This window comes from Polypterus senegalus, chromosome 5 (genome assembly GCF_016835505.1).
Source record: "Polypterus senegalus isolate Bchr_013 chromosome 5, ASM1683550v1, whole genome shotgun sequence".
Classification (NCBI taxonomy): domain Eukaryota; kingdom Metazoa; phylum Chordata; class Cladistia; order Polypteriformes; family Polypteridae; genus Polypterus; species Polypterus senegalus.
The window spans coordinates 208,080,285-208,093,643 of record NC_053158.1 but is presented as its reverse complement, the minus strand read 5'-3'; the positions used below and the strand labels follow the sequence as shown (position 1 = coordinate 208,093,643).

The following is a 13,359-nucleotide window of genomic DNA, read 5'->3' as shown; positions in this document are numbered from 1 at the left end:
GTGCCTCCATTTGCACTGCTGACCCTCTTAGTGTGTTTGAGACCCCCTGGCTCTGTGGATATCTAATTGGCAATGGCTTTGATGACAGACCCTTAGTGTCTCTTCAGGGGGTCTCCTTGGGTCTTATTGGTCATGAGTTCACATCTGAGATGGGCCAATGTGACTGGCTTGCAATGCGGGCACTGTCTAAGCAAAGAGAAGCTGGTTATATTGGCACCATGGCCTACAGCAGATTTACCGAGAAGAGGTGGCATGAGAGGCACCTACTCATGTTGGGCATGACTCTATGGAGCCTGGAATGCCTGATAAGTCAGTTGAGGTCTTCTTCTTTGGCTGAGGTGTCTAAGATGGCTGCTGCCCATGTGACCTGTTGTCATGAGTTACCTGTGGTGACCAGCCACGAAGGGAGTACCACCCTGGCACGGAGAGCCCAGCCGCATGGCACTCCATTCTGTTATGCAAGTGAAGTGCAGGAACACTTGGATGGAGATGGCTGCTCAGTGTGGCCATTAGACATCAATATTTAGGGACACAGGCTATGACATAACCTGTGACACTGAGGCCTGGGGTAGGGACAGCGATGCCCTTCATACACAGCCAATGACAAGTGACTGGTCCCCAGGTGCCTACAGCTCCTCGATCTGTTCAGAAGACCAGTGTTAGAGTCCAAAGACCCCAGGCGAGGGGCAGCAGGAGTTATGGTGAGGGGTCAGACAAGGGTCCATACAAGATGAGGGGCAGAAGGAGAAGGTCTTGGCATACAGGACATCTTCATGTGCTTGTACAGTAAATGACTATGGCTGGTCTTTATTGGGGGATCATGTTAAGACCCCCTGCCCTTCGATCTCTGAAGTCTCTGACCACTGTGAGGACTCCCAGTGCTGGCACCTTAAGATGTGCAGCTACGGGCGCTTTGGGCTTTGATTTGGTGGTCCGTGTGAGTCACATGTCGTACTGAATGGACGCCAGTCACATTAGGGTGGCACATATTGGGATCTTACTACCCACTAATTCACCAGGAAATGAAGGTGAAGGACTCTGGGACTTTTACCTCAATTACGTCCGAGTTCAGTCGGATCCTAAAGAAGAATCCATGAAATGGAAACACAATCGGTAAAGGATGGCACGCGATGCCACTCGTTTGCTTTTTCCTGCAGCATCAGCTGCAAGGCAGGACCCTTCAGGGTGCCAGTCTCTCAGGGGGCACTCACCTTAGATGCCAATGAGGCCAGCAGACATGTCCATGTGGCACAGAATGAGAGCAGGAGGGTCTGGAGGAAACATCACACAGACTCGGGGGGAACATGCAGACCACACTCAGACGAAGGCCTGGCCGGGGTTCAGACGCACGACTCTGAGGAAGTGAGGGGACACAAGGGCAGCCATTTTAAAAGTGACGTGTGGTGGCACAGCAGTTGATGTTGTCACCACACCACTGCAGGGCTGCTGGTGCATCAAGTGGACTTGGGCAAAAGGGTCTTTTCTGGTTTCTCCCCCAAAGCTATTTGGGCTACCTGGCAGCTCAATATGGGCATGTCACGAGTGGCATGATGATGTGGAGGTGACCTGATGAGTGGTGACCCCCTCTTATGCCCCTTTTGGGTTTTCTAATGCCATCATGGCGCTGGGCACTCAGCCTGAATATATGAACAGTGACTAAGTGGCAGCTATCAAGCTAAGGGTGGGGACCAAAGCGCACACCACTGTCACGTGCTAATTCCAAATCAGTGACATCAGTGACACACAGACACAGCCTTCGGACACTTGGACGTTTATTTCTTTCTTTATTGACAGTGAAGCTCCTTGTGGTGTTGGGCACACGTGTGAGGACCCCAGCAGCTCTCTGATCAGCTAAGGGTTAGCGGGCAGGGTGCCAAACCCCACACAGTGCCCACCCCCTGTGCTTCTCTGTGGATCAAGGCGGCCGCCACTGAACACGTCACTCAGTGTGTCAGTATAAAGTCGGCGACACTCTTCGTCTGCCAGGCTAAGACGTGCCATCATTTGAGCTCGGTGCCAGAACGAGTGCCAAGCCGGTTACGACCATGGATGGCCGGGCAGCTGCCACCTTCATCCTCATCTCCGTGTCGCTGCTGTCGCGTGAGTTTTAACGCCTGCGTGACTCGCGGCTCTCATTCTTTTGTCGTTCATGTCGCTTACACTTTGTGTCCCCTTCTTCGCAGGGTCCGCGGCGGACGACAGCTTAAAGCAAAGCCCCCAGACGCTCCTGGTCAACACCAAAGGGAGAAGCTGCAGGTTTTACTGCGACATCGGCTCCCAATTATCAGATGGCACCCTGATACACTGGTACCGGCAAACGGAGGGCAAAGAGGTGGAGAGAATCTTATACCAGAACTCGGGGGAGTACATCAACGACGAGGGCTTCAAGCAGCGCTTTACCGGGGGCAAGAGGGACAGGCGCATCATCCTGACGGTGACCGGCGCCACCCCGAAAGACGCGGGGATCTACTACTGTGCCTACTGGGATGGCACGGCGGCACCGGAGGGCGGACCGCCGCGCAAAAACTGCGACACGGGCTAGCGCCACCTATCTGCGACACGAGCCAGCGCCACCTGTCTTGACACGAACCGGACAGTGCCACCTATCCACGACAAGGTGGAGCCGATCGATTCCCTTGACTCTAAAAATCTCACATCTGCTCAGCGGCGTTCAGGACAGGAGTTTGAACTGATGAGGGGCTTTCCAGCAAACCCACCCAAAAGGCGCCGCATCTTAACGGTAGGTCTGCGAAGATGATGGGCATTGGCCAGTCACTTGGGTCGGGTCGGGGGTCGGCCTGTGAAGGCGGGGGCCGACGTGCACGTGCAAGTCAAACGCCATCATCCAGACTGTTCGAGGGTCTTCTTGATTGCGGGGGTCGCGTTGTTTTCATTGAGTAAAATGTCGGAAATAAGAGCGTCACAAAGAAATGAATCCAATAAATAACGTAACTTCAGCATTGCCGCATTGGCAGCAACTGAACTGTAAGAAATGGCCGTGAAATTAACAGAGAATGGCTGACATGACATGAAAAAGTGTAAAGCAATGCAGCAGGGCTTGACTTCCAGTAATACTACAGTACAATACCTAACCGGACACAACTGTTCATTTCAAGTTAGTAACATGTTAAAAGGTGGGCGGCACGGTGGCGCAGTGGTAGCGCTGCTGCCTCGCAGTTAGGGGACCCGGGTTCGCTTCCCGGGTCCTCCCTGCGTGGAGTTTGCATGTTCTCCCCGTGTCTGCGTGGGTTTCCTCCGTGCAGGTTAGGTGGATTGGCGATTCTGAATTGGCCCGCTTGGTGTGTTTGTGTGTGTCCTGCGGTGGGTTGGCACCCTGCCCAGGATTGGTTCCTGCCCTGTGCCCTGTGTTGGCTGGGATTGGCTCCAGCAGACCCCCGTGACCCTGTAGTTAGGATATAGCGGGTTAGAAAATGGATGGATGTATTTTAAACATAGAAAAACTCGGATACAAAAAGCAATAGACTCAACTGTAGCTAATATCACAAGATAACAGTGTTAAGATGATGGGCTTGGTTTGTCAGTTACTTTTTTTTAGAAACCATATTACATTTTACAAATTCATATGTTACACTTTACAGATAAGAATCTGCACAAATACAGTAAAATGAGTGGCTTAAAAAGCAGGTGTTTAGAATCGAGTATTGAACAATCTATCAGTAAACTGCATTACACTTGAACTATTTTTATATCCTCCCTAAAAAAAGAGCTCATGACTAAGTAGAGCTTATGGCTTTTCAAACATTTGAGTGTTATTGAAATGTTCCTTAAAACCTGCACTTTCCCATTTGTCTTCACTGTACAAAATAAAATGTACCTAAGCGCATGTGACTGCAGTGAACAAGAAGCATGTTGTTAATATTATACTCTCTATAATATTATTATATACAATACAGATTTACAGTTAGTTTCATAAATATTAGGACATTGACAAAAATGTTATTTTGCCTGCCCGTCACAGAATACCGGTATTAAAAAAATACTGATTATGATTTCCTAATGTGTAGATTTTAACGTTTCAATTTTAATTTGAGAGCTTTTACACATAAGGTGACCGGTGAATGAGTTGCAGACGTTTTTATTTTTGTCTTCTTAATGGTCAGTTAGCTGCCCATAGCTGTTCATCAGGTATTTATTTTTGAATTGTATTAATTGTTAATCAGATGTAAATGATTACATGAAACGTTTCTCTTTTTCATTACAGAATGACATTTGGTAATATTTATAGTGGCTTAAGGCCATTTTAAATATGGCAGTTAATGATTTGCAACGCACGTTTTACATCCCCGCGAAAATAAACAGCTGTGTTCGAATCTCAAACTCGTGAGCGCCGCCTCGTCCACTCACAGAGCAGCACAATGTGTTTCTGTTCTCTCATTGGACTAAATTATTGCGGGAGCCGCCATCTTGCGGCTGAGTGCGCGTCCTCTTTAGTAGCGTCTGGAAAATGACGCCGAGTACCGCTGGTAAGCTAACAATTCATTTCCTTCAAAACTGAAGTACATGACCGTTTGTTGTCACACGGAAACTGCTTGTGTTTGTGGCCGAGGGTATATTTTACAATCATAACGCCGACTAAGCGGGTGTTAATTAGTCTGTTAGGTTTCATGCTTTATGTTGAACTCTTTCGGTTTGTTTGTTTTTTAGTTCGCCATGCTGTTGCGGAGCGGTGGTTTTGGCAGCGTAATCCGCGAAGGGTAAAAAGTTTAAAAAGTGACGTTTTATTAGTTTTTTAAAAATGATTACCTGCCGTTTTTGCAGCAAAACATTAGCTTCGTTGAGGAGTTACGTGCTGCATTGTAGAGTTCATAGGAGCGAACCTCATTGCTGTTTCAAATGTGTTTGTGTTGACTGCAAGCGGACATTTTGTACTTACGCAGCTTTTAAAGCTCATTTCTATCGGGTCACAATGTGTCTGCACGCTCTGTTACTGTTAAGCTGTTGTTACAGATTTTCAGTGCGCCGTTTCGCTATGTGAGCGCCAGTTTCACACTCGTATACCCCGCTTAATTAAAAGAGCATATAGTGGAGGGGCGACCTGTGGCATGGCCAGTAACTGCTTGTAAAAATACGTTTACGGTACTGTGGAGTCATCACCTACTAGAGTTGGGTCCGAATCTTTAATGTGACTCGGGAAGAACAAGTCGTCTCGTGGGAGTGATTCGTTCAGTCGCGCCTGCGCATTTGCGCAACTTCCTCTAGTTTCTGTATTGGAATTGATTCGCCAGTTTCGAGTTTTCTGGTTTTTCGAGTCGTTCGTTCATCACGTGACAGCCCCATAAGCTTAACCTACGCAGTCTGAGCCGGAAAGAGAATTGAACGAAATGACTCGAAAAATGATTCGTTCCTTTTGCTGAACGAGACTCAAAGGTCCGAGTCGGTAAAATGATCCGAACTTCCCATCACTATCACTTACTGCTCACATGTCCAGGACCCACAGGGCTTGTTCATTGAATAGCATTAGTGACATGTCCAGGGTGACTAACGTCTCTCCGCATTCTGCTCTCATTGCAGGTGAAGATGCTTCCCTGAGCGTCAATGAAAGCGTTGGATTGCCTGAGAACCTCAGTGAGACATTTTTTTTCTTAGGAATGTAAGCTTATTCTACCTAAAACTTCAAGGGCAGCTCCTTCATCCAACTTCAACAGTACAGACAGTTGTCGAAGAGCAGCACAATGTGCCTGAGTTGGGACATGATGACACTTCAAATAACTACGTTCACTTTTTAAAAAGGACACGTGTCTAACAGAAGATACCATTGTTAATATCTGTGATTGTATGAGGGATTCAGATCTGTTATTTGTCATCAGGGGCCACTAAGGACAAGAGCTCAGGTGTTTAAAAAGATGTTCAGACACAAAGAGCCTCAAAAAGTAACATTAGGAAATGATGAAAATATGACACAAAGGTTTGCTTCCTACATACCTGTGATGCAAACATTCAGTAGCTTATTAGAATCAGAATTATGGAAGAATTCAGTGTCATAACAGTATTGTGAAACAGACTCCGATTATTTTGGTGACATAAATGATTCTGCTGTTGGTAATCTTCAAGCTGAAGACAGTCAAGACGTCAAAGGTATGAAGATAAAAACTGTTTTCAATGCTCTGAAATCTTTTCATGGTTGCCAGCCTGGTCTACCACCTTGTTTAGGCCATGATGGATTTGAGGGTGTCTTATCCTGTGATGTTGCACTGTACTTGAAGCATTTCATTCAGAAAGAGAAATGGCTTACATAGTCGCTTTTGAACCAGCGCGTCAAGCAGTTCAGGTACAAAGGATCTGATGCTCTCATAAAGTCATGTGCTGTCAGCTCTGAGGTGTCCAAGCTTTTGGGTCAAGCCATTCAGAATTGGAGTTTAAGGTCACTGCCTGTAGTAATTGGTGACAAAGTGCAAAATCCAGATGATGATGTGTGGCAGTGAACTCTACAGCTTTAAAGATATTGTTGATATGATTTGTGCACAAAAGATTTCGTTGTCGCAGGTAGCCTGTCTTGACATTTATAATCCAAGAATATCTGGACTGAAGAAAGAGTCCACTAAAACCAAAACCCCATTTCTTACGGCCCTACAATCCAGCACTAATTTTGAAATTTGACCCCTTGATCAGATTACGGACAATGCGTTTTGAAAGTAAACACAGCTACTTGAAGAGATGTGCCAGACCTGCTTAGCTTTATCTATAAGACATCAGATGTTTCGGGCGTATCTTTCAGCCGGTCAGGGTGCAGTGAGCTGCTGCAAGTCAAGAACGGTTGTACTTTTTATTCAGTCTTTATAGTGACGCAGTTAAACATGCAGTGAGTGACTTTGGCTTTTCAGAAAACGATATTTGTGTCTCCACAGACATACTGTATAAAGGTACATCGTATAAGAGAGGCAATTTCCTTTTGTCATAAAATGATGAGCCAATGGAGTTTGGGGGAACTTCTCATTAGTTTAATTCCAAATGATGCAGGTATGTATTTTATGATGGGTATGCGTAATGCGGGCTGACATTCTGAACACCACCAGTGACGAAACGGAGCACAAGACGGTGACGTTAGAGCATTAATGACTTGATAGATTTGTATCCGTTACCATTCTACGTTCTTAACGGGCACCAAGTCATTCCACTCGAACACAGTGTGTTGTCGAAATAAACACGATCTTGGCCAGTGTGGTGGAGAAACAAAATGCATACGTATGCTTAGTAAAAATAATAAAGTACTGTTTGAAAAATGTGAAAGTGACCGCAGTTTTTACTTTAGTTGTACAGAAATAAAAAGTGCAAATCCTGACCCACGTTATACACTCAAAGCAGAGGCTCCTCTTATCAGTATTTATGTACAGTGTTACTTAAATGAATGTCTAATTACGCCTGTCTTTGATTTGTAATCTTGAAAACTCAATTCCAGAAATGACTGACTTGGAACAAACATTTCTACGCACCGCCATCGCTGATCTCCTTGCCTGACCTTCCAGAGGCCACAAAAGATATTCTAGAAGATAACTTGCGATCCTTTGGGATGGAGACATACGATGATTTTCGGTGTATTGAGGAAGACAATTTGCTGTCCGCGTTGAGGCCAGGAAAGTCCTTGCTGCTTGGAAGCTGAGATGCAAGTCAAGTATTGCAGTTCCCAAAGTAGCCACCATAAAAGCTCAATCCTAAATATAGAAACATCGTGTTCCTGGTAATTCTTTTTACAGGTCTGTCTGTGTGTGTGTTTTGCAGGCCGGACTCCTGAAAGCAGCAGCTCTTCTGTTGGTGCCTCACCAGGACCTCCCGGATCCTTCGTCTCCTTCACCCAGTTCATCCTCGGTTACTGTTCGCTCTTAAGGTTAGTCACAGTGGCCTTAACTAAATCTGCACATACACTGATAGTCAGCAATTTTAAATGACCTTGGAAAACTAAAAACAAATCCTCCACTTGCTTTGTGAAATGTTTTAGGAATACAAGACTTGTTTGAATTTTGTTTTCTATTTAGGACAATCCTGCTATTTTTCAAGATGGTTCATGCTGAGTGTAGCGTTGTGAGCAACAACAAACCCTCCTTTGTTTCTGCCCTGTGCATGATGTGTGGGAGCTATAATTACTTGAACATCCATTACCCATCAACTCCGGAGTTTGTGCCGAGGTGTCATTTTGACTTGGCTTTACCCAATTTTTACACACAAATCTAAAGTAGCTGCTCCATTTAACTTTGAGGTTAACCCGTCATTGTACCTTCTTACTATTATAAGAGGCTTTGAAATAATCTGCTTATTGTTAATAAAGTGGAGTCGTTATTAATATGGTCATCTGTGTGTCTTCTGTTTCCCAAGGTGTTTTTTCTCCGTCAACCCAGAGAAGGTCACTAAAGTGCAGAAGACAAACGCATCGCGTCTTCGTGTTACCCCAGAGTAGTTCCCTTGATTCAAGAACTTCCAGATCATGAGTGGCGTGATGTCTGACTATGGACAGTAATATTTATGGCATTTATTGATGTGCCTCACTTATAGTTAGAATTTTTCTTTCACTTTATCTGCTTAGCTGTACAAATTCAAGAAGCAAGGAAAAGTTTCAGATGAAATTGTTACAAAGTTTGTAAGCAACATTACTGAGTTTATTGCTCTTGTATTTCCTCATTTCCATGCCTGTACCTCAATTTGAAGAGCTTGTATGGAAATATTATTTTTTATATGTGTTCTGTGTATTCTAGTAAGGAAATGCAGTAACCCTTAAAGGGTGTTACAAACTCCTAGAAAATAACCCTTCATTGTCCTTAAGATGACTTTCATTCTAAACATCTTTTCTTCTTTCTTGCCCTCTTTCTCTGTTTTTCTTTTTCGCTCTTACTCTGCATCTTCTTTCAGTTCCAGTAAGATCACCAGTGATCTGTTTTGTAAACTTTGGAATTGGAATACGTATGTTGAACAAAAACGTCTCATTTTTCACTACGTTGAGGTTAACAAATTATTGGAAAAGCAACTTACTATCTTTAAAACTGCAGAAGACACTAAAACAAAATTTGAGTACAAAATTAGTTTTCAGTTAAATGACGGTCTTTTATGAGGTTTTTACAGTTCAACAATTTTGTTTGGTACTGTGGTACGCTCTGTGGTCCACAGCTCACTGAGTAAAGGCCATTTTTAAATAATCGACGCGCTCGCGGCTTAGCAAGGAGTCGTTGGTTATAGCGAGCGCGGGCGATCCGTAGGGTGGGCGTTTATCACCGAGTGTACAGGTGAGGAACTGCCCGCATTCGTGATTGTCCCGTGGCTAATGCTGCAGCTGCTGTGGCCCTCGTCATTTTAAAAGAAGCGCGAGTCGGTTGTGGGGGGAAAAATGGAAAGATGAGAAAAGAGGACGGAGGTTACAGGGAGCAAGGAAGCAGGCGGTGCGTGTGTGTGGTGAGCGCGCGATCGAGGGCAGCTGTGAGGAAGCTGGGTGTTTGAGTGGATGTTGCTCCCGCTGAGCGACCTGGTGAAAGCGATGAGCCGCAAAAGTCGGGAGATTTGGTGGTGGAGTCCCCAATGTGTGCGTCCTGGCCATTGGGGTAATCAAGTCTCGGGGACTGGGATGAGAGCCAAACCGAAGCCAGGGATCGGGAGGTCTCCAGTCTCGCGAGTGTGTAGAGGAGGGCAGCTGCAGAGAGCGTCTTGCCTGCTGCTAAGCCCAAACGGGATAAACGGGTGAGACGCTAACAGAAACGAAGCATCGAGCTTGTTTGTTGTTTTTAAGACTGCGTTCATGAGAAGATTTTAACCTCCTGGTTTTTAAGGGTGGTTTTGTTTTTAATTTATTGGTTTTACCGCCATGTTCTTTAATGGATTATTTATTTAATGAAGAACGTTTGAACTGCACTATTTATTTGAACACCTGTTTTGTTGGATTTTAAATAAAAGCACTATTGCACTTTTTGCACCAGCCCTTGCTCAAGTGTTTATTTGCCTCCATTGACTAGCTCACTCGGTTACGTCATCGACGGTGTTGGGTTCAAGTGCTTCCAAACATCAAAGGAACCAGAACCCACATCGTCACAGGTATACTGTAAGAAAAAATAAAATAAAATCTGTTTTTACGAAAACAAACTGGCAGCTGTGGTTGCCAGAATAATTCTGTAAAAATACAGTGAAGATGTGAACAACTTTACAGAACAACCTGTACATTTTATACTTTAAAACTGTTGTTAAAATAAAAAACACAATTTAAACTGGTAAATCCAACTTCTCTTTTCTGCTGAATTCGCATGAGATCACAATAAAATTGAATGGTGTTCATTGTAAAATAAACAGCACTTGCATGTAAATTTGACCTACAAATCAGTTTAATAGCAGTGTGCTCATGTTAAGTCAGCAGAAAAGAGAAGTTGGATTTACCAGTTTAAATTGTGTTTTTTATTTTAACAGTTTTAACGTGTGAAATTTACAGATTATTCTGTAAAGCTGTGCACATCTTCACCGTATTTTTTACAGATTTTTAAAATTTTTTTTTTTTTCTTCCCCCAGTGTGGTAAAGAGCGGAGACAGCAGTGCCGTTAAAAGCGGGATGAACGCGGCAGCCGCAGTGACGATGATGAGGGCCGAGTTTAGATTTGCTCTTCTTTTCTTACTAATCCGTGCAGAATTGATGACGCTGACGTTACTCTTCGATGTCATTTGCACCCGTGTCTGCACATCTCGTCATTTATTGTCAACGTCTGGAAACCCCACAGGATAAGGGGGGCTTGAAGTCATTATGGGGGCTTTAAATCCACAGCCACATGAAAAGACCCAAACGGACGTCGGAGTCCGCGGTCCACTTTGTTGTCTGCACAGAGGTTTCCACGTTGTCCCCCACGTTGTGCGGGTGTCCAGGTGTTGACTGTTGTCACTGTCCCCCTGTGCAGCTTCCCTGTGACCCTGACCTGGAGAGGCAGATAACAAAACAGGCGGGTGGCCCTAAATGTGAAAATCGGCAGCGCGTGCCCCTCGACTTTCTAGGTCACTGCACTCGGGTGATATTTCTGAAGGCTCACATCTCTCTGTTTCTCCTCGTAACTCATTGATGATATTGACACACAATCATTGATCTCGATTTGTAATCAAACTTGATGATCAAACAATATTTTAGCTTTAAGGTGGTCGAAGGCGGTGGTGGGCTGTTTTCATCAGTACATCGATATGTGCAAAGTGTAAAGAATGACAGTCACCTAAAACAGGAAAAGTGTTAACATTATAGAATATTTGTTGCAATCAATTACTAAACGTAAAACTGCATTTAGATACTTTAATTATGATAATGAAAATATCCTGAAATGAAATGTGGAACACGACGGGGACGTAGCAGCTTCTTGTTCGCATTGTGTCTTTATATTAACACGGCATGTTTAATGTGCACTCGTCATTGTTAAACTGATGGGGTGTAAAATAAAATAGTCATTGAAAGAGTCTGCGTTACATAGAAACGTGTACTCGATATTAAAAACTGTATTCAATTTCCATGAGACATAAATTCGGATGGTTATTTAAATAAAATACTACTTCCGGTCAATTCATTCTTCTCAAATTTCATATCTGTTTGTTTTTTGTCATTCTAAATATCTAAACAAAATGTGAATCATCTCTCTGTAATTGTAACCATACAGTAGTTGACTTGGAAATTCGAGAAAGTATTCAGTTAAAGTACCGGAAGGGGATCCAAAGTTGATATCAAGCAGGGCTACAAAATCTCAGTGAGCAGAGCAAAGCGCCTTCGGGTTATCATGAATACGGACAGACAGACAGACAGACAGACAGACGGAGTGTGTGTCACATTGGGCCCCCAGCATGGTGGAGACATTCAGTTTGCGACTCCTATCAAAAGCAAGTCCTGCATTACCCCATGCAAACAGCTGATTGCCCCTCTGGGCACATTGATTTGTGAAACTGCTTGGGATAAAAACCTGAAGCCACAGGGAAACCCGGGACATGAGGCTGAGAACCCCAGTCATGGCGCAAGACCACAGGTGAGTTACCTGCAGCACAATGAGCTCACAATGGCCACCAGAATCACCGAGCATCCTTAAAGCACAACTGTGACCACCATGTGACAATCAACCAGCCACCTAACACACAGTCTCTGATGGGGGCTACTCTATTATATAGCGCCTTTAATATCTATCATGTTGTGCCTTTCACTCGTATCTATCCATCCTCTTCCGCTTATCCAAGGTCAGGTTGCGGGGGCAGCAGCTTGAGCAGAGATACCCAGACTTCCCTGTCCCCGGCCACTTCTAGTGTCCCAAGGTGTTTCCAGGCCAACCAGAAGACATAGTCCCTCCAGTGTGTCCGGGGCCTCCTCCCGGTTAAACGTGCCCAGAACACCTCGCCAGGGAGGCGTCCAGAAGGCATCCTGATCAGATGCCCGAGCCACCTCATCTGACTCGTCTCGATGCGGAGGAGCAGCGGCTCTACTCTGAGCTCCTCAACTTATCTTTAAGTGAAAGCCCAGACACCCTGCGGAGGAAACTCATTTCAGCCGCTTGTATTCGCGATCTCGTTCTTTCGGTCACCACCCATAGCTCATGCCCATAGGTGAGGGTAGGAGCGTAGATCGACTGGTAAATTGAGAGCTTTACCTTACAGCTCAGCTCCTTTTTCACCACGACAGACCGATGCAGAGCTAACATCACTGTGGACGCCGCACCGATCCGCCTGTCGATCTCACGCTCCATTCTCCCCTCACTCGTGTACAAGACCCCGAGATACTTGAACTCCTCCACTTGGCGCAGGATCTCGAGAGGGCACTCCACCCTATTCTGGCTGAGGACCATGCTCTCGGATTTGGAGGTGCTGATTCTCATCCCAGCTGTGAACTGATCCAGAGAGAGCTGAAGATCACGGCCTGATGAAGCAAACAGGACAACATCATCTGCAAAAAGCAGCGACCCAATCCTGAGTCCACCAAACCGGACCCCCTCAACACCCTGGCTGCGCCTAGAAATTCTGTCCATAAAAGTTCTGAACACAATCGGTGACAAAGGGCAGCCCTGCGGAGTCCAACTCTCACTGGAAACGGGCTTGACTTACTGCCGGCAATGCGGACCAGGCTCTGACACCGGTTGTACAGCTCTGATCAGGGGGTCCGGTACCCCATACTCCTGGAGCACCCCCCACAGGACTCCCCGAGGGACACGGTCGAACGCCTTTTCCAAGTCCACAAAACACATGTAGACCAGTTGGGCAAACTCCAATGCACCCTCCAGGACTCTGCTAAGGGTGAAGAGCTGGTCTACTGTACCAGGACGGAAACCACACTGTTACTCCTGAATCTGAGGTTCGACTATCCGATGGACCCTCCTCTTCAGAACCCCCGAATAGACTTTTCCAGGGAGGCTGAGGAGTGTGATCCCT

The 13,359-nt window shown here is 45.4% G+C and overlaps 1 gene segment (V, D, J or C); it reads left to right on the top strand.

Annotated features, from left to right (window-relative positions):
- Positions 1 to 1,848: 1,848 nt before the first annotated feature.
- On the top strand, positions 1,849 to 9,171 carry LOC120529850. The segment is given in 4 exon segments: positions 1,849 to 2,100; positions 2,184 to 2,740; positions 5,533 to 6,096; positions 7,418 to 9,171. Coding segments are annotated over 2 exon segments (414 nt in total).
- Positions 9,172 to 13,359: the final 4,188 nt, after the last annotated feature.